The sequence below is a fragment of the Bufo bufo genome, chromosome 2, assembly GCF_905171765.1.
Source record: "Bufo bufo chromosome 2, aBufBuf1.1, whole genome shotgun sequence".
NCBI lineage: Eukaryota > Metazoa > Chordata > Amphibia > Anura > Bufonidae > Bufo > Bufo bufo.
Window position 1 is genome coordinate 278320259 of NC_053390.1, and position 22680 is coordinate 278342938.

The 22680-nt window shown below is 41.2% G+C and overlaps 1 protein-coding gene across 1 annotated transcript in view; it reads right to left on the bottom strand.

The window, feature by feature from the left end:
* Positions 1 to 22680, bottom strand: part of SGSM1 (small G protein signaling modulator 1) — a 273270-nt gene that overhangs the window by 161735 nt on the left and 88855 nt on the right. The window contains exon 3 of the mRNA XM_040419686.1: positions 5348 to 5423. Within this exon, the coding sequence (XP_040275620.1) occupies positions 5348 to 5423 (76 nt within the window). The remainder of the gene's footprint in view (positions 1 to 5347; positions 5424 to 22680) is intronic.

Consider the following 22680-nt stretch of genomic DNA (forward strand, 5'->3'; position numbering starts at 1 on the left):
AGGAGACCTGAGCAGTAGGAATGCTTCAGACTGTTATCTCGGAGCTGCTCTCAGGTTTCCACTACTGTGTGCTGAGCCATCTTGTCTCTTCTCCCCAACCCCGTTCATACCAGATACAAGGGAGGATCCTGCAGTGCACTCTGCCGTCCTACAGACCATGATTCTGGATTACAGCATTGCTGTGCCTCCATGCTTATATGCTGTGTCTCCTCTGCTGCTCACCTCAATAAGCGCTGACGCTCCAGTGAGAGAGTTGCAGTGGAGTATGGCATGAAAGCTGTGACAGCGGGTCCCTGCTCTGTGCATGATGCTGGAGGCAGCAGAGGCTGCCCTATTTACCTGCACAGCAGAGGATCAATACAGAGCAGCTTCACAGTTTAGGGACTGAAAGCCGGCTGTTCACTTCTACAGCAGAGTGGATGGCCTGGGAGCTAGTGCGCATGAGAAAGCCATGCGTGGCCCCGTCCGCCTGGCCAGCCACATAGAGACAAACAGAGGCATTTGCCCAAGCGCGGCCACCAATGTAGCAGTAGCGCAATGGTGGACGTAACTAATGGAAACAGAAGATAAACATAGAAGAGGAAGGAGGAGGAATACCTAGAAAACAATTCAGAAAAAAAAATAAAAGGTAATTGCAAAAGTTTATAATTTACCATTAGGAACAAGTTTAACTATGATAATCAAGATTGAAATACCCTTTTAAATATGACTTTATTATTAATATATTGCCTTTCATTAGTTATAATGTCTAGGGAGCAATCATTAAGAGAAATAAAATGGCCGCTGTCCTACTAGTAATCACAAAACCTGTCCTAATCACACAGGAGGACAAGTTACTTCACAACACTGAGGTAAAGAGCTGCCTCATCCTCCTCTCCTATTTGCCAGGTATTATTATCCTGAATACACATGATGATCTGAGCTAAACCTCTGTAGGAATGGGAGGAGACATGAAATGCAGAGAGGATGGACAGCACAGACTATGGTAATGTGGGGCTGTGGTAATGGAGACTGCATACAAGTGCTGCTGCAGATCAGTCACATCTCCACCTCCTCTCTGTACTTAATGTCTCCTCATGAGCTCCATTCCTACAGAGATTCAGCTGAAGATCATATTAAACTGTATTCAGGATCATAATCCCTGACAAGCAGAGCAGAGAGGAGGATGAGGCAGCTCTTTACCTCAGTGCTGTGAAGTAACTTGTCCTCCTGTGTGATTAGGACAGGTATTGTGTGTACTAATAGGACGGTGGCCATTTTATTTCTCATAATGACTGCTCTCTAGACAAAACAAGAAGCCACTATAACTAATGAAAGGTATTTGGGAATATATTTATAATAAAGTAATATTTAAGTATTTATATTTTCTTAATTCCTGGAGAAAAAAATAAAAATAAGAATAAATTTTATATATATAATACATATACACCCCCAAATGATATATATACAGCTCCAAGTTATATATCAATATATATATATATATATATATATATATATATACACCCAAATGATATATAAAAACTGCCCCAAATGTTAAAAAAATGCAACTTACCTCTCCACTTTCCCACCAATCCAGCGCTGACACTCGGGAGGTTCCCCCAACTCTTTATTTAGAAGTGGCCAGCACATGACCGCTGCATCCAATTAGTGGCCTCAGTGGTCACATGCCATATGACTGGCATCATGGTTCCCAGACATCTAAATAATGAAACTAAAATTAAATACAAGAGACATTCTCCTTCGGGGTATTGCCATACGTGCCATATTTTCAGTGGAAAATCCATGACTAACCCTCTGCAAAATTCACCAGAGTTACATATGGATTTTGCCATGAATTTCACACAGATTGCAACCCCTGCATTGCAAAGGGTGAAATCCACCATGGCAATCTGCAGCATAAACTGACAAGCAGTGGTTTTAAAATCTGCACTGTGTGCCAAGTTACATGTAGGACATTTTCCAAAGAGTGGAAGAGATTTCTTTATAATCTCATCCACTATGGGGCATTTTCCACACTTGAAATGCGTAGACATTTGTACAGTTTTTAAACCAATGTGTATATGTCTTTAATAAAATATTGAATTTTACCCACCAAATTTCAGACTACGCGCATCTTCATATCCGCAGGAAAATAAATTGCGGAAAATCTGGTCCACTACACTTTTTGACATCTCAGAAGCGTTAATTCGTGAGGGTCCAGATGCTGAGACCCCAACTAATTGCTGAAATAAAGTGGCGGAAGCAATTACATGAGCAGTGTGCTCTTTTGGCTATATTATTATTAAAAATCAATGTATAATTAGTTATCCAACTTTTGATCTACAGTACTTGTGATTCATGCAGCTCCACTGTTATATAAAATAACTACGCAGAGAATAAACTATTGCATATTAATAAGATATTATTTTCACTAAACATATGTATTGTATTTAATTAATGAAAGTTCAGCTATTATGTTAATTTACCTACAGATATAGTGCCAGCTCTTTTGAAGTAACGGAAATACTGCTGTGGTTATCACTTTAGCTTTCCAAAAAGTAATGACCAACTATCATTTTGCCAACATGCTCAATCAAAAACAAAGTCACAGTTGTACATCAGTTGCCAGGGAGCCAAGCTCATCTTTCTAAAAAACTGAAGACATGTCCTTATCAAAGAACGTTGAAATTTGCTGTTGGAGTTGTAGTCACAGCTACCATACAGGGGTCTCTCCCACAGTCCCCCCAAATCTCTTGAAGCTACGTCATATTGCAACGCCAATGACACCGCAATGTGACATGCAATGACTATGACACAATAGCCACAAAATATATTGTCCCCTGATCTTGTCAAAGAGAGCTGTATAAACTGTATAAATGGTAGCTCCTTCAAAAGAAATAATGATTTTTTTTTTGTTCTGTTCGAAAACTAAAGTAGCAAGAACTCACAATTAAGAAACGTCTGTCCACTGAATGATATTTGATTGCATAAATGCTTATCACAACTGCCTTTGTGCGCTGGCAGTCCTGACAAAGAGATTTATCTAATGGGAAAAGATCATTATGTCACACAAAATTAATGCATAAAAATCTCACATCATATTATTTTAATGGTACAGAATCTGGTGCTGGAACCACAGTTTAGTCTCTATTCATAGGCGGAAACATTCTCAGACTTAGACAACAGAACACATACATTTATATATATATATATATATTTGGTGTACAGCTTTTTACTTATCCTGTGGAAATGCATAGTATGCCAATGAATACCCATATGTTTGGATACATCTGCCATTGATTTCCTTATTTTAAAAAAAAGTGTAATAGCTTATGCTTTTCAGTATTATAAAAAGGTAACCGGCTATGAACCTAAAATGCTGAACTGAAAATATGGGGGGCAATCGTGCTACTGATCATTTGCTCCCATCCTAAAAAGAACTGCCGCGTGCAGATAACAACTACTAATTGGCATGCTGTTATCGTTGATCAGTTCTGGTTACTGGGTAGAATATCTACCTGTGTAAAAAATCCCTTTGTAATGACAAGAACTACGTCTACCAATAAAGAGGGTCATATACGAACAGATATACGCCACTTTCTTGTATCTGGTGCAGATTCTGTTGCACTCCATGCGGCAGAATCTGCGACTTCTTCCCTGCTCATGCAAGGTCTAAAAAAGTGGGTGCGGCATGGCCGGGGAAGGGCCGGCAGGCTAGTCTCATTCATCATTTTCGCCTGGTTTAAGCATAGAAAATGGTCTAAATGTAAGACAGCAACGAAGCTGTCTTACATTTAGAATCAGCGGAGAATACGCCGCAGTTATGTATAGGCTGGCACCTCTACAAAACTTTGGCGATCCACCGCCAGTGCAGGGCCTTATTAAGACAGGTGTCTAAAACACCGGTCTTACTAAATGTGCCCCAAAGTCTTTTCATGCAGATATGAAAATATTGTGCATCTTTTTGGATGGCTGGCTGTGCAACTTCAAATACTGTCTGCTAAAACCATGACAATTAAAATATGGCATTGCAGCATTGCAATAGCATTGAAAAGTGGCATTCATGCTGAATAAAGTCAATGGAGACAATCTGAGAAAACGGGTGACAATTCTGCATCAGAAATGAACACGCTATGGATTAAACAATTTGCACTACGGGTCAATTTATGCACAGAAAATGTATGCAGCATGCATACGGTATCTAGACAGAAAATCCACAGCAAATCTGCTGTGTGGATAAGCCCTTACTAAAACATACTGAAAACTGGGCCAGTAAGGTTTTAGGCCTGATTTAATGCTAAAAATGTGTATGTTTGATACAAGTAAACCCACACGGCGTGCCTATATAATTTCAGATTTGTAGTGTGTCTATGCTGTAGCTTTTAACGATAAAATAACCACTACACTGTGTAGTCTATAGCACAGTAAATAAAATGTATAGAGTTGGAAGTCACAACAATTGTATGCATGTATATAAAGTATATTTGAACAGATTCAAGTGTTGAGGGAGAACAGGAACATTTTTAATAAAATGACAGCCTAATAATGCATTTTAGGGTCAAAATGTATACTCTCCATATATATATATATATCATATGAGCATCAAGGTATATTGAAAGGAGTCAATGCCATCTCCTACCCGATATGGTTTACATACATTTTGTGTGTACCGTATGTCCTATCAATCTGACAAAGGGGCTTGACCCTGAAACACATCATTATTGGATTTTCATTATAGTTAAGGTAGCTTTTTTACATTTATATATCAAACAGGTAGGACCACATCGCATAGGTCCATCCAGAAATATAGTGCAGGCAGGTAAAGAAGAGAAAAGCATTCCATTAGAAAAAATGCCCTATCCCCTCAAAAAGAACCCCCACCTTCACCCCAGGTCTGTGATCCGCTCTCTTACGCTCTGCTGTATAGTAAATCCATGTAACTCCATACATAGCCTGGAGCTCAGTTTTGGCGGAGCTCTTTCCAGCTCTGTGCACTGGAGTTTCAGCCATTTGTTCTTATTTCGACTCTTCATTTTCTTGCTATTACCCAACCACTGAATTTAGAGTAATTTTTTCCAATGATTCTTGACTTGAACCACTGATGGAAGGTGTCCTGCAGCATCTTACCAGCAGTTTGCAGTGTGACCAAAAAAAGGTTCTATTGTTTGTTTGTTTTTTGCAAATTACCACACCTGTTGTCAAACATGATAAAAATCACAGGATGAACTGGAAAAAGAAATCACATGTAAATCACATTCAGTGACGCTGTACATTATTTGACCAAGAGGCAAACTACTGCTGTGCGTAAAGAATTAGTATTCCTACAAATGTTATAGACATAACCACAAAAAGGAGCTTGAGGCCTTACCACAAAAAGAGATGATGTGGCTGCTGTCTTCATGGACAAATTTCCTTGTAACTGCTTCCTCCATAATCTGTTTAACCTATAAAAGACCAAAAACTGTTGAATTAAGGTGATGGAATAGCCTGCCCTATTATACCACAATAGTTTTTTCCACATGCATCACTCCATATAAACCAATCTTTAACTTCAGTGAAATAAATAATTGTAGCAAACTTTAACAAGTTAACGATTGTTAAATTTTGCATGGATATTTGGCTACTTTCCCATCAGTGTTGTGCTGTCTGGTTTTGAGATCTGGCACAGGGTCTCAAAACCACAGAAGAACGCTTCAGTTTTGTCCCTATTCATTGTCAATGTGGACAAAACTGAACAAACCTGAACGGAGTACACCAGAATACATTCAGTTCTGCTTTGTTGCGTTCCCATGCAGGACACAAAATCGCTGAAAGCAGCGTTTTTGTATGTGGCATGGGAAACTGAACAAGCTGGAACCGGCATCGAAAAACATGTAAGTTAATGGTTTTAGTGCCGGAATCCGTTTCTTCATTTTTAATATAATACAACTGGATCTGTTCTGAATAGAAGCAGCCGGTTGAATTATTAGTATGGAAGCGTTTTGCTGTGATTTTCAGATCCCCTGCTGGATCTCAAAACTGTATAACAATAATGCTGATGTGAAAGTAGCCTTATAAAAGTAGAATGCACAACACATATATTTTTTATAACATGGGTCCTAACTGAGATAGTCAGATGACTAGTGAAATGTATTTAAGAGGAAATACAAATTCAGTTGCTCTGATTTATTACTACTGATATACGATGACCTGGATGAATGAGAAACTTCACAGACATGGGTCCTCAACATAGATACAAAGTTATCTAAACACTTTCATTTCTTGAGGCTGTAACCAGGGATTATTATAGAGGAGAAACCAGTAGGGATGAGTGGACCCATGGATGTTCAGTTCGCCAGGTTCGGACAAACTTCGGGTCAAAGTTCGGGCTCGGGAGCCGAACTCGAATCCCATTGAAGTCAATAGGGACCTGAACTTTGGTGCACTAAAATGGCTGTAAAATCATCATAGTAAGGGCTAGAGGGCTGCAAAAGGAAGCAAAATAAGGGTAAGAGCAGGACAATTGCCCTGCAAGCAAATGTGGATAGGGAATAACATAGAATATAAAAAAAAATATGTAATAATAATCTTGAACTAGAAGGCGGAGGTCAAAGTGGAGTAGGACGTGGCGATGTAGGTGTAAGCGGCAGTTGAGGAGGAGGAGGTAGTCAAGACAGTTTTTTCTTTCCCCTTTATTTATTTATTTTTGCAGATGACACTAAACTGTGTAAAGTAATTAACACTGAAGTGGACAATATACAGCTACAGATGGATCTGGATAGATTGGAGGCTTGGGCAGATAAGTGGCAGATGAGGTTTAACACAGACAAATGTAAGGTTATGCACTTGGGAAGGAATAATGCAAATCACCTGTACACACTAAATGGTAAAACACTGGGTAACACTGACATGGAAAAGGACCTAGGAATTTTAATAAACAGCAAACTAAGCAGTAAAAACCAGTGTCAGGCAGCTGCTGCCAAGGCCAATAAGATGATGGGCTGCATCAAAAGGGGCATAGATGCCCGTGATGAGAACATAGTCCTACCACTTTACAAATCACTAGTCAGACCACACATGGAGTACTGTCTACAGTTCTGGGCTCCTGTGAACAAGGCAGACATAGCAGAGCTGGAGAGGGTCCAGAGGAGGGCAACTAAAGTAATAACTGGAATGGGGCAACTACAGTACCCTGAAAGATTATCAACATTAGGGTCATTTACTTTAGAAAAAAGACGACTGAGGGGAGATCTAATTACTATGTATAAATATATCAGGGGTCCGTACAGAGATCTCTCCCATCATCTATTTATTCCTAGGATTGTGACTGTGACGAGGGGACATCCTCTGCGTCTGGAGGAAAGAAGGTTTGTACACAAACATAGAAGAGGATTCTTTACGGTAAGAGCAGTGAAACTATGGAACTCTATGCTTGAGGAGGTGGTGATGGTGAGTTCATTAACCTCTTGCGGACACGGGGCGTACAGGTACGCCCTGATGTCCGAGTCCTTAAGGACACAGGGCGTACCTGTACGTCCTGTGTATTTCTGATCACCGCCGCGCGGCGGGTGGTGATTGGAACAGAGTGCCTGCTGAAATCATTCAGCAGGCACTCTGTGACAATGCCGAGGGGGGTCCTGTGAACCCCCCCCCCCCCCCCCCCCGAATCGGAGAAGTATTTGAATGCATTGTAAAGGGGATCAGACCCCAAAAGTTGAAGTCCCAGAGTGGGGCAAAAAATAAAGTGTAAAAAAAAAGTAAAATAAATAAAGTTTTACAAAAAAATTTAAAGTTTCAAGTAAATAAAAAAAAGTGTCCTTTTCCCAAAACAAAGTAAAATTATTATTTTTTTAAATTAGGGAAAAAAAGAAAAGTACACATATTAGGTATCGCCGCGTCCGTATCGAACGGCTCTATAAACATGTCACATGACCTAACCCCTCAGATGAACACCTTCAAAAAAACTAAATAAAAACGGTGTCAAAAAAGCAATTTTTTGTCACCTTACATCACAAAAAGTGTAATAGCAAGCGATCAAAAAGGCATATGCATCCTAAAATAGTACCAATCTAACCATCATGTCATCCCGCAAATAATGAGCCCCTACCTAAGACAATCGCCCAAAAACTTAAAAAAAATATGGCTCTCAGACTATGGAGACACTAAAATGATTTTTCTTGGTTTCAAAAATGATATTATTGTGTAAAACTTAAATACATTAAAAAAAGTAAACATATAAGGTATCCCTGCATCAGTAAGAACCTGCTCTATAAAAATAGCACATGATCTAACCTGTCAGTTGAACGTTGTAAATAATAAAAAATTTAAACGGTGCCAAAACAGCTATTTTTTGGCAAATTTTCCATTTTAATCCATTTTTTCCGGTAACAAAGCAAGGGTTAACAGCCAAAAAAAATCAATATTTATTGCCCTGATTCTGTAGTTTACAGAAAAGCCCCATATGTGGTCGTAAACTGCTGTATGGCCACACGGCAGGGCGCAGCAGGAAAGGAACGCCATATGGTTTTTGGAAGGCAGTTCTTGCTTGACTGTTTTTGAAGCCCCCCCTGATGTACCCCTAGAGTAGAAACTCCAAAAAGTGACCCCATTTAAGAAAATACACCCCTCAAGGTATTCAAAACTGATTTTACAAACTTTGTTAATGGCAAATGGAGATGAAATTTCTGAATTTCAATTTTTTGTTACTTTGCCTCACAGCAAAGCAAAAGCATGGTCATTCTGGAGGAGCTGCAGAGATCCACAGCTCAGGTGGGAGAATCTGTCCACAGGACAACTATTAGTCATGTGCTCCACCAATCTGGCCTTTATGGAAGAATGGCAGGAAGAAAGCCATTTTTGAAAGCAAGCCATAAGAAGTCCCTTTTGCAGTTTGCCACATGCCATGTAGGTGATACAGCAAACGTGGAAGAAGGTGCTCTGGCCAGATGAGACCAAAGTTGAACTTTTTGGTCAAAGCGCTATTTGTGGCTTTCCGCTAAGGCTACTTTCACATTAACGTTTTTTGTGGATCTGTCATGGCATCTGCAAAAACGCTTCCGTTACAATAATACAACCGCATGCATCTATCATGAATGGATCCGGTTGTATTATGTCTTCTATAGCCATGACGGATCCATCTTGAACACTATTAAAAGTCAATGGGGGACGGATCCATTTTCTATTGTGCCAGATTGTGTCAGAGAAAACGGATCCGTCCCCATTGACTTACATTGTGTGTCAGGACATCGCTGCTTGCAGCATTTTTCTCTCCGCGATGGGGACGCAACCAAACGGAACGGAATGCATTTTGGAGCATTCCGTTTTGTTCAGTTTTGTCCCCATTGACAATCCTATGACGGATCTCAATCGCGGAATTGAAAACACTAATGTGAAAGTAGCCTTACACTGCACATCACCCTGAACACACCATCCCCACCGTGAAACATGGTGGTCATGGTGTGAGATGCTTTTCTTCAGCAAGGACAGGGAAGCTGATCAGAGTTGATGGGAAGATGGATGGACCTAAATACAGGGCAATCCTGGAGGAAAACGTGGTAGAGGCTGCAAAAGACGAGACTGAAGCAGAGGTTTGCCTTCCAGTAGGACAACAACCTTAAACATACAGCCAGAGCTACGGATGTAGCAGTGTTAGCACTCAAACTCTTAACTCAAATTTCTTAACTCATTGTGATATCCTGAAATAAAAGCCACTGAAAAGCAATTGAAAGTGAAGATAACACGTCTCCTTAAGCATACAATGGAACGGTTAAGATCAAAACATATTCATGTGTTAGAATAGTCAGTCAGAAAAGTCCAGACCTAAATCCCATTATTGAGAATCTATGGCAAGACTTGAAAATTGCTGTTCACAGATGCTCTCCATCCAATCTGATTGAGCTTGAGCTATTTTGCAAATAAGAATGGGCAAAATTTCAGCCTTTAGATGTACAAAGCTGGTTCAGACATAACCCAAAAGACATGTATCATCTTGTTTTAACTTTCACTTGCTACTTTGTGTTTTGGACTATCACATAAAATCCCAATAAAATACACTTAAGTTTTTGGGTGTTGTGCTAAAAATGTCCGCCCCAGGTGCCCGCTGTCAGGAGGGTGCCAGAAGCAATGAGCGCTTCCATCAATACAGATGGGAGTTGTGGTCCTGTCACTCACTGACTGCTCAGCTCCCGCGCTCCTTCTCTCCTTCAGGCCGGCTGCACACAGAATGGTGAGGTAGGGAGACTTCTCCCTGCTCCACCATTCAGCCTGCAGGCACAGATCGCGTTGCCGGCCTGTGTAGGAGAAGCCTGTAGCCCGAGAATCTGTCTAAGCTCCTCCCACACAGGGTTGCAGCGTGATCTGTGTCTGCAGGGGATCCCGGTGAGTAGTTACTGTGTTTCTTGTGCATTGTTTTTTTTTTTTTTTAACACAGCGGGCATTACTACTACAAAGGGGGCACAGAGGAGAGGACATTACTACTACAAAGGGGGCACAGAGAGGGCATTACTACTACAAAGGGGACACAGAGGAGAGGATATTACTACTACAAAGAGGGCATTGCTACTATAAAGTGGGCACAGAGGGCATTGCTACTATAAAGGGGACACAGAAGGCATTGCTACTATAAAGAGGGAAGAGAGGACATTGCTACTATAAAGGGGGCACAGAGGGCATTACTACTATAAAAGCGCACAGAGGGCATTATTACTATGAAGGGGCACAATGGGCATTGTTACTATGATGGCGGCACAATGGGCATTACTACTATGATGGGGCACAATGGGTATTACTACTATGATGGGGCACAATGGGTATTACTACTATGAAGGGGGCACAATGGGTATTACTACTGTGAAGGGGCACAGAGGGCATTACTACTGTGAAGGGGCATAACTGTTATGGGGCACAGAGTGGGCATTACTACTGTGAAGGGGGCCCAGAGTGCATTAGTAATGTGAAGGGGGCACATAGAGGGCATAACTACTGTGAGGCAGAATAACTATTATGGGGGCACAGAGTGGGCATTAATACTGTGAAGGGGGCACAATGGGCATTACTACTGTGAAGGAGGCACAAAGGGCATTACTACTGTGAAGGGGCCACAAAGTGCATTACTACTGCGAAGGGGGCACAGAGAGGGCATAAATTCTGTCAGGGGGCACAATGATGGTATTACCACTGTGAAAGGGGCACAGATAGGGCATTACTACTGTGAAAGCGACACAAAGAAGGGATAAGTACTTTAAGATAGGCACAATGTGGATTGCATTATTGTGAAGGTTGTACAATGAAGGCAATGCTATTGTGAGGTGGTACAATTGTTTAAAGTATTTGGGGGAAGGGGTGCCAGAGAAGGACCCACCCCGGGTGCCAAAGCAGGCACTACTCCCTAGGCCCTAAGCTGGCCCTTAACCCTTTAAGAGTATTATTAGTGTGCTGTCTTTCTTTTGGAACCTATACAAACTGTAGAAATGTTTATTTTCAGTGCTTCATTCCAGACAAATATGCATCAGCCAACAAGCATTTCTCATTGATGCAAAATGGCGCTAGAACAGTGCATACAGTATGTGTCTGTCTACCTGTGATGAAGCATGGACAATTAAGACTGGTCCATAGCGGTGAGTGCTGTGGATTTCACTTCATTGTGTTTTGTTTGTTGTTTGACACTATGCACCACCAATGAATTGGCATTAGTTTCCTATGAGTAGTGCCAGCTGGAATAAAATGTCAACTGAAAGACTTCAGCAAAATGACAAATCTACATACATTCACATGATCGTATCCGTTTTGCTGTCTGCAGATCGCAAGTCGGCAAAATATGGATGCATCCCACACTTTTCGCATGCCCTATTTTAAAAATGCCTCTTCCTGTCCGCAAAACTGACAAAAAGAGGACATGTTCTATAATTTGTGACTCGGCCGGTTGACATCCGTGTGCTGTTCGTATTTTTGCGGTCCCAAAAAATGAATTGAGTGGGTGTGTGATCTGCAAAAAAGTCGGATCGGAAGTGGATAAAAAATACAGTTGTAGACTTGGAGCCCCTGGGAAGCCTTTCGCTCCTCAGCCTCATTTCGGGATGCGCAGGTCTAACCTCTTCTAAAGAAAATGTAAACCTTTCCCTTCTCCTTCCTTTCCTCCCCCCTGACCCCTTGTCTAATGTCTCGTCTGTTTTTCCACTATCATAAGCTACATGTCCACTTGGGCATTTCTACCTCATATTATTCCGTGATTTATATTGCCTTATGTCGGGTTTTATATACCCACTATAGGTATAGAAGGAGATCATACTTGAAATGTTCATTGCACTTGAATTTGCAATTGTTTTATATTGTTATACTGCAAAAACTTAATAAAACCTAAATTAAGAAAAAAATATACAGTTGTGTGAATATTCTTTATTCTTGTACAAATGCACATATGTAATTATAGTTATTTCTACTTGTGTGTCACAAAAGTTTATGTTGTCACACACATACAGTACATAGAAAATACAGCAGAAAAAAATTGCCTTTACAGTCTTTACATGATTTGCACACATCAAGGCTGTATCCTGCTTTATACCATAGAAACAAAATTATGTAGAAGCTTTCTGTAACACAGGTGTCTTCACAGATGCACTTGAACCAATTTGCTTTGAGCTACTGCTTTGATTAAAGCCACAAAGGGAAAAAAAAATATGAAAAATGACCGGTTTTAGAACCATGTAATAGACTAGTTTTATTACAAGTAGAGAGCGGGCACCATGTTTACACATCACTCCAGCGCCGTAGCAAACGGGTTAAAGGGTTTACCCCATGATTGATGTAAAAGATGAAAATTAGAGATCATACCGTACATGACAATCTATTTCTAACAAAGCTAGAACCTGCTTTGTGCAGGTCAAGGGGAGTGTCTTTTCTGCTGCAGCTGAGGGGCGTGTCCATGCTCTCCCTATCACAGCTCAGGAGGCAGTTGAAGGATGAAACTGAGCATGTGCGGCCTACTTAGTGAGTCGGACAAAGAAATAAGAAAAAGAACAAACAGCAAATTGCGCTATACAGATACATTTTATTGAATAATTCAGTGGCTATACAAAAAATTTTATTACATGCAAATACAAAAGTATTCAGATCTAGGTGCTGATTTGAAAACTGAAGAATATTTTTTGTGGGACAACCTCTTTAACTGGAATATTGACAGCAAATGACTGTTATTCCCAAGTCAGCATCATGGCAATGGATACAAATATTATGGAGGGAATGTATCATTGTAGTTGTATTTTAGGTTAGTTTTTACATTGGAGTTGCTATGCGCACCAGCACAAAATTTTTGAAAATGATGTACAGTAATAATAAATTTGGTGCAAGTGCAATGTGGTTGCACCTATTTCAGTAATGGGATGCCTGGGGGATGTTTGGTGTGAAGTTGTGACTTCTTATAAAGGTGGCACTTCATAAATGTGACACAAAATTGATCTACTCTGTAATTCTGACCAAATTTTTACTCCAAATCTGTAAATGGCACTGGTGCTCAAAAAGTTGCTAAGTTTTTATGGAAGTAACTCATAAAAGTCACAAAGCCTCTTTTAGAAGCCAGAAATTCATCGCTATGCGCAGAGTAAAATATCACACCCTGCACTCCAGAATTCCGGCTTCAAAAAGTCACAAAATAAGGGTTTATTGGGGGAATTTATCAGAAGGGTAATATTTGAAGTCAATATTCCTTGGGTCTGCATTGGCCTATTTTGTGACAAATTTATCAAATAGCACACGTTATTTGTTACATTTGGCACATCTTTAAACCTATCACTTTTGCCTAGAAATGCTACTTCAGTGTTCTGCACCATATTCTTATTGAGAGGCTTTGGTACTTTTTTTGCGACTTTTATTTAAAAAAAATCCCAGTAATAAATCTCATTAACATAGCCAACTACACCCACTTTCTCACCGACTTTTCAAAAACTGGAGTGAGAGGTATAAAAATGCTAAAAGTCATAAAAATGTAATCTGGCCCTTGAAAATCAAGCTAAAAAGATCTCATGTTGGACCTCAGGAGCAGGCATACAGCTACCAATAGTTACTGCTTTTGACTGAGATGGGCCACTCTCCTCTCTGGCCTCCTGTGCAAACCTGCTGCACAGATTGTATGTCCACACTGCTCCATTAGCAACCACTGATGTGAAACTTGGCAAAATGGCACCAGTGCCACCAAGTAGGCAGGTAGAGACCTAGTCAGATGGGCAGAGGCCAGGGTATGCAAAGTACTTTTCTACAAACAAAAAAAAGGCAGGGTCGGAACCAAGTTCTGGCAGAACTGTACACATGTGAAAGGTCCTGGCAGGTGGTGGACATTGTCAGCAATAGGTCAGGAGAAAACCAGTTTATCTTGGACAGAAGAACAGCACAGCACTGTACTGGAACCTAAAATGATTTAATGCTCAAGGAAAGGAAGCCAATGATCACTGGATATTTGCCAGAGGAAAGGCATCTCCTTCACAGAAGGCACAGTCATCGGAGTAGTACTGGGCCTCTCCACTTCACACTGGGGATGGGGCCTCTCACTTCCTGCTTGCAGTCCCCTCTGCCAGCAGGGTGCATATGAAATCTCTCTGGCACTTAAAAAGCAGTACACGTCCTAACCAGTCCCAAGCCTATAGCTGCCATTCCCTGGGTATTATAAAAAGGACATTTAATGGGATTATGTGTTACAAACTGGTATGCTTACCAGATAGGCTGGCCCCTACAGATGAAAGCACTTCATTTTTTTCTAAAATACCCCTCCATTCCGCCGCTGTGTCCCTGCTGTTTTTGGCGCCTGATATGTTAATTTAGACCATCGGTACAGGGAGAAGGAGACATTTGGTTTTCTCAATGGGCGTCTCCTTCTCCCTGGCTGTAGCGCGGTCCAATCGCAGCAGAGAGCGTCATAGTCAGGGAGAAGATGAGCTGTTTTTTCTTCTGCTGCGATTGGACAGCGCTACAGCCAGGGAGAAGGAGACGCCCATTGAGAAAACCAAATATCTCCTCCTCTCTGTACTGATGGTCTAAACGAACATATCAGGCGAGATAAACAACGGGGGACAAAGCGGCGGAATGGAGCGGTATTTTAGAAAAAAAAAGTGCTGGCATCTGTAGGAACCGCCCGATATTGATTTTTTAGAGCCGATACCGATAATCTGTGAACTTTTAGGCCGATAGCCGATAATTTATACTGATATTCAGTGAATTTTCATTTTTGAAAAAAAAAAAATAATTCCTACACAAATCTGCTGAAAATGAATAGGTTTATTGTTAACGTGTAGTTTTTTTTTGCTGTAAATGTTTCATTTTCATTTATACTTAATATTTTGGTGTTTTTTTTATATTATTATTTTTTTACTAACTTTTAGCCCCCTTTGGGACTAAAACCCTTGTCCTATTCACCCTGATAGAGCTCTATCAGGGTGAATAGGACCTCACACTGTCCCTGCTGCTCTGTAATTTGTGAACACAGCAGCAGGGAGCTAACTATGGCAGCCAGGGCTTCAATAGCATCCTGGCTGCCATGGTAACCGATCGGAGCCCCAGGGTTACACAGCTGGGGCTCCGATGGGAACTGCCACTGAGGAGGAGGGGAGAGGGGACCCTGTGGTCACTGCCACTAATGAATAATACTGGGGGGCTTGGGTGGGGGGGCGCACTGCGCCACCAATGTTATTAATACTGGGGTGGGAGTGGGGGGGGCGCACTGCGCCACCAATGATTAATACTGGGGGGCTTGGGTGGGGGGGGGCGCACTGCGCCACCAATGTTTTTAATACCGGGGTTTGGGGGGGTGCTCTGTCCCACCAATGAAGATAACTCTCTCATTAATTCATATACAGGAGGCGGGAGCTGGCTGCAGAATCACATAGCCGGCTCCCGACCTCTATGAGCGGTAGCTGCGATCTGCGGCAATTAACCCCTCAGATGCGGCACCTGAGGGGTTAACTACCGCAGATCGCAGCTACTTGTCATAGAGGTCGGGAGCCGGCTATGTGATTCTGCAGCCAGCTCCCGCCTCCTGTATATGAATTAATGAGAGAGTTATCTTCATTGGTGGCGCAGTGGCCACAGCCCCTCCCCTCCTCTTGTCCTCCCTGTTCTCACTGGTGGCTGCGACAGCAGCAGCACAGGGGGGAGGGAGACACTGCTTCCTTCTCCCCTGTGCTGCTGAGGGAACACGGATCGCGCTGACATCCGTGTTCCCGATTCGTTATCGGAATATCGGCAAAATAGATGCAGATACCGAAAACATTCAAAATCCTGAATATCGACCGATAATATTGGTAACATCGATAATCGGTCGATCCCTAGTAAGCATACCAGTTTGTAACACATAATCCCATGAAAGTCCCTTTTTAATGCATCTTCCCTTGTGGGAGAGTGCCTGAACAAAAAGGTTCCGAGCTTGCTAGCCTCTGCAAAGGTGTTTAGTGTTGTCTGATCTTCCTTGCTTGTCCTCTGTGTATTGACCGTACTGTACTTGTTTCGCCCACCCTGACCTCTGCCTGTTTATTTTACTGACATTGTGCTGTCTGCTGCAAGCTATATCCTGTTTACTCGATGACCTCGACTGTCTAGGCTTTTGATGCCATGCATCACTTTCTCTTGACTAGCCTTTGTCAGTAGTCACTGAACAGAAACTTCGCCAAATGGTGGTTGCTCGGTGGTTCTCCCACTGTGGAAACCAGATCCCTGTATGGGTTGAAAGGGTGTAGTTGGATATCTAAAATCTTTCAATCAGTCATATGAAGTATTTCAATCAGTTATATGTAAGGTAAATAAAATCCATATTTCACAGCATCTCACAATGAAACAAATAAAAGTCAATGTTGTATGGGTGCTTTATAAGTTAAAGCTGTGCTCAGTTTACATGCATATGAAGGATATGGTGAATGCTATATGCTGTATAATGTTGTGCTGTGTATGAACTCATAATGATCTAATCAGCGACTAAAAATAGAATGAAATTAAATCTGTTGTTAAATTGCCAAAATACTCATGAAGCCCATTACCAAGCTGTTTCAATGGGTCAGTGTGTCTGCATTGTGTGCAGATTGTCCTGAACTGCGGCACTGTAGTGTGGACTGGTTTGCATGCGGATTTCATCTACCATGACCCATCACCTTATGTGGGAGACCCCAAAACCTGCCTTGGCTTCTTGAACTAATGCAGAACACCTTTTGAATTACATACCCAACAGTTCCCTACAAATTGTGCCAACGTTGCCTTCCTAAGGCCCCTCCTACCTAGGTCACACCCCTCTGTCAATGAGGAGACTCCCTAAATTTTTGTTGACCTTGCGTAAGTTCTATGAGGAACCTGACCAGATGGCCTTTGCAGCATTTTCCTTGTCATGCCTTCACTAGGGCAACTTAATTGGCAGGCAGTATGCAATCCAGTTCCGTACCCTGTCTTTGGAGTTGCCCTATAACAATGATGACCCAGTGGGCCTTTTTTGGGGAGGGTCTGGCAGGCCAAATCAAAGACAAGTTGGCAGGTTGGAATTTACCATCTCTTTTGACGAACTGATCACGCTGGCCAGTCGCTTAGATCACCGCTTCAGGAAACTTCTCCAGTAATCTGTTCGGGAGAGAACTTCACTACTGGCACATTACTTCTAGAGGCCAATGCTCCCCTCCTCATCAGCTTCTCCAGATAGAGTTAAGTTGTGTATAGAGGAGCACCAGCACAGATGCTGCAACAACTTGAACCTATACTATAGTTATTGGGTAACATATACCCACAGTATGCCTTGAAAAATCCTTGGCTATAGTTTCCATCAACTGAGTACTTCTCTTAAAAGCTGTCCTATATGCTACTGTACCTATGGATCTCCAGGTGGGAGTCCTGCATTCGGAGATATCAATCTGAGCACTGGAGTTAATATGGCTTTGCCACCGTGCTCTGGTGATCGACTAGGACAGGCAGGTCCTACATTGGGTGTCCAAATGTCATGGTGTCTGGCTACAGTTCATCCTGTCCTGAGGCCTCAAATACCGCAAAAGTCTCCAGGGATTAATTCCTTAACATAACAGTTGTGTGGATGTTTTAAACAAGAAGGAGGCAGAGAAATATCTCACCTGATCCCTGCCTGTTCATTGTACTGGCCATGTGCTGCCTGTCAAAAAAATTTAACACGGTTACAGGATTGAACAAATTCTGCCAACCCTGATCTTGGCTTGTCCACTGACTGCCCCCTTTGGTGCCAAGCACTGCTGTCTCTTGACCAGCCTGGGTCAGCTGTCACTGAACGGAGACTACTCCAAGAGGTGGCAGCCTGGTAGATTCCCTGCAGCAGAGACCAAATCCCTGCATAGGGTGGAAAAGGTGAAAACCAGGGGCCACTTAGATAACAGCCTTAAGTTTCTGATTAATAGATATTTTCTATTGATGGGACTAAAACAAATTTAAACACTTTTAGACATAATGTAGGCAAGGGTATATTAGAAATTGTTCTGAAATGCACCAAAAGATTAAAAGTGAAATGTTTTTAAAGGGGTTTTAATTTTTTTTTTACCTGATGATCTATCCCCTGGATAGGTGATCAGTATCCGATCAATGGGGATCTGAAACCCTGTACCCTCGACAATCAGCTGTTAGAGAAGGAACCAGCAGTTACAGTAGTGCCACAGCCTTCTCTCAGCTTTGCCGTGACATAACGTTCATCAGTCACATGGCCTAGGCTCAGCTCAGCCCCACTGAAGTGAATGGGGCTGAGCTGCGATACCAAGCACAGCCGCTATACAATGTACGCCGCTGTGTTTGATAAGCTGAGATAAGGTCGCAGTGCTAATGAGAAGGCCCCAGTGCTAACAGCTCGGGACTCCCACTGATGACCTATGCAGAAGAGTGGTCATCAGTTAAAAAATCTTGGAAAATCCCTTTAATGGTTACACGCATAGTGGTTACATGTTCACAAATGCCCCAACATGAAAAAGATCTACTTCTAAGAAACCTTAATAGCATGGCAAAGAAATGTACACATTCTGCAAAGTGTAAAAAAGTATGTTAAAGGGTACCTAAAGCTTTCCAGAAATGACAAAGATTCACCAGCACATTGGGATTTCATTGTCTATGCTTGTCTTTTCCAATGTGTGGAGTATGGATCTCATATACTTTCTATGGGTCCGTACTTCTCATGCTATAAAATCTGGGCAGAGGCGTTGAAACCTAAACATGTAGAGTGCTCTGAGACGCACTGCTTCACCATCAAGGTTTTAGCAAATGTTTAGGTCCCCTTATAATGGTCACTGTGATTTCAACCAAGTTTGCATAAATCAATAGTACAGGTGAATATAAGTAACTTTGCAATATATCTTAACATAGAAAAATTACTTTCTCTCTAGCAGCATTCTTTCTCCCTCCTCATAGACTCTTTAAATAAGCTATTTGTTTCTTCTCTCTTACTGCTGCTCACTCCTCCTCCCACTCCCCTCTCCATAGTCTTCTATGTAATCTGATCCTTCAGTGAGCTGACAGCAGGAGAACTTAGCAGAGAATGTTAGTTTAGGATGGGGGGGATGAATAAGCATTTTCCTCTAAGATATATTACAAAATGTATTATATTCAACTGTACCACAGATTTATGTAAAGTTTGTTGAAACAACCATCACCATTAACGTTTAACCCCTTAACGCCCAGCAGCGTACATGTACGGCGCAACTGGACGTGACTTAATGCCCAGCGGCGCGCTGATCGGGCGGCTGCAGGAGCTGCGCCCGCCCAATCCGCGGCAGAGGTCCGGAAGTCACTGATAGCCGGATTCCTGCTGTATGCGCCGGAATCGGTGAAATCACCGATGCTGGCGCATTAACACCTGCACGACCGCGGTCAGCGCTGACCGCGGCACATGCGATGTCCGTGCAGGGAGGAAGCAACCATTTTTTTGTCACCTTACATCACTAAAAGTGCAACACCAAGCAATTAAAAAGGCATATGCCCCCCAAATATATGGCTCTCAGACTATGGAGTCACTAAAACATTAACAACCTGCTCTATAAAAATACCACATGACCTAACCCCTTAGGTGAACACCATAAAAAAATAAAAATAAAAACGGTGTCAAAAAAGCCATTTATTGTCACCTTACATCACAAAAAGTGTAATAGCAAGCAATCAAAAAATCATATGCACCCCAAAATAGTGGCAATCAAACCATCATCTTATCCCCAAAAAATTATACCCTACCTAAGACAATTGCCCAAAAAACTGAAAAAACTATGGCTCTCAGACTATGGAGACACTATAACATTATTTTGTTTTGTTTCAAAACTGATATCATTGTGTAAAACTTACATAAATAAAAAAAAGTATACAGATTAGGTATTGCCACGTCCGTAACGACCTGCTCTCTAAAAATATCACATGACCTAACCCCTCAGGTTAACACCGTAAAAAAATAAATAAAAACGTTGTAAAAAAAAAGCCATTTTTTTGTCACCTTACATCACAAAAAGTGTAATACCAAGCGATCAAAAAGTCATACGCACCCCAAAATAGTGTCAATCAAACAGTCATCTCATCCTGCAAAAAATGAACCCTACCTAAGACATTCACCCAAAAAAATAAAAATAAACTAGGGCTCTCAGAATATTAAGACACTGAAACATGATTTTTTTTAAATTCAAAAATGCTGTTATTGTGTAACACATAAAAAAGAAATAAAGTATACATACTGTATTAGGTATCGCCGCAACATGGTTATAAGGGAAAATAATCGCATTCTTAATACAGAATGCTTAGTAAAATAGTGATGGAGGGGTTAAAAAATATTAAAATTAAACATGGTGATGGATCATGTGGGGGACCATGTGATGAGCGCAGTGACATCACCACAGGTCCTTTTCCTCAAAGAAAAAGAAAGAAGAGAAGCCGGGCTGCGCGAACAATTGGATTAAGGTGAGTTTCATTTTATTTTATGTTTTAACCCCTCCATCACTATTTGACTAAGCATTCTGTATTAAGAATGCTATTATTTTCCCTTATAACCATGTTATAAAGGGAAAATAATAAAATCTACACAACGCCTAACCCAAACCCGAACTTCTGTGAAGAAGTTCGGGTTTGGGTACCAAACATGCCGATTTTTCTCACGCGTGTGCAAAACGCATAAAAACACTTTGCACACGCAACGCCCGTGTGAACCCAGCCTAAGGCTTCTAACGTCCCCAAAAAATAAAATGGCATTCACAAAATGATTCAAGCATGAAGTAGACATATGGGGAATGTAAAGTAGTAACTATTTTTGGAGTTATTACTATATATTATAACAGTAGAGAAATTGAAATTTGGAAATTTGCTAATTTTTCCAAATTTTTGGTAAATTTGGTATTTTTTTATAAATAAAATTTTTATTTTCTGACTCAATTTTACCCCAGTCATGAAGTACAATATGTGACGATAAAACAATCAATGGCCTGGATAAGTAAAAGTGTTTTAAAGACATGTCCTGGGTATGGCCTGGGTATAAAGGTGAAAAATGGCTTGGTCCTGAAAGGGTTAAAGATCTGCATAACAAAGTTTAAAGCTGAGCTACTATAACAACATAAGGAAATTAAGCTGTCAGAAGAATTAAATCACTGCCAAACATTCTTTATTCAAACAACAGTTAATGTGCCTAAAGTAAAATGACATTTGAATAAAGTAGCCCATGCACTGCAACTTCCATGTACAACAGAAATTACTACTAAAGACCAAGAATCATATAAAAATAGAACATTAGAGCTAAGCTAAACAGGCTACTTAAAGACAAGAATGCTTGTAAAAAGAATGGAATTTGAGCTCCAATGCATCACCAAGGCCACTGCACAGTGTAAGGAGCCTTCTGCTTCTGGCTCCATCCACTGTTATGTTTCCAGTGCCACATAAACAGCTGATTAGCGGGGGTTCCAGGTGTTGTACCCTCACCATTCTGATATTAATGACCTATTGGGAGCATAGGTGAGCAATATATATATATAAGGTTGAAAACCCTTTAATACTTTCCCTGTCAAGGACTTATGTCATATATCCTTGCGGTGTGGTTATTCGTAGCCAAGGATGTATTTCATATGTCCTTGTTAATGATGGCAGGATCTAAGGCTGTGTAATTTTTTTTTATTTATTTTTTTCATCAACAAAACATACAAAACATTCAGAGTATACATCTCTGAACACAGACTGACAATATGAGAGCAAAAGAAACATTTTAAAAGCAAACATAAGGGCATATAGTATACACTGATATAGTGCAGATCAAATACACAATCAATATATAATAATATATTAAAGCACCACTCCCACGTAAAGTTATGAAGAGTTCACAGACCTGAGCGACAGACGACCTAGTGTTCCCTTCAATTGTCCCACTAGATACCATTCTGTAAGTGTGAACGGTTTTATAATCAGCTGAATTTCTGCACTTGACATACAATGTTCAATAAACGGTTTCCATTTCTGAAATAACCCTTTAGCCTGTTTTTCCTTTGTCGCAAGAGAGTTCAGCCTTTCCAGAAAAAAGACACGTTTTAATTGTTCTATTATAACCTGTAACCCTGGAGTGTCAACTTGAAGCCAATGCTGCAGAGACTACGTTTCACTAACATACATATCGTATGAAACAACCGGGGTAACTGTCCTACCTCTCCCTCCTCATAATGGAATAAATATAATTTGGCAGACAATGGAAACTCCCTTCCCCAGATCCCCCGGATCAAGCTCCCTACGTCCTTCCACAACCTTTTA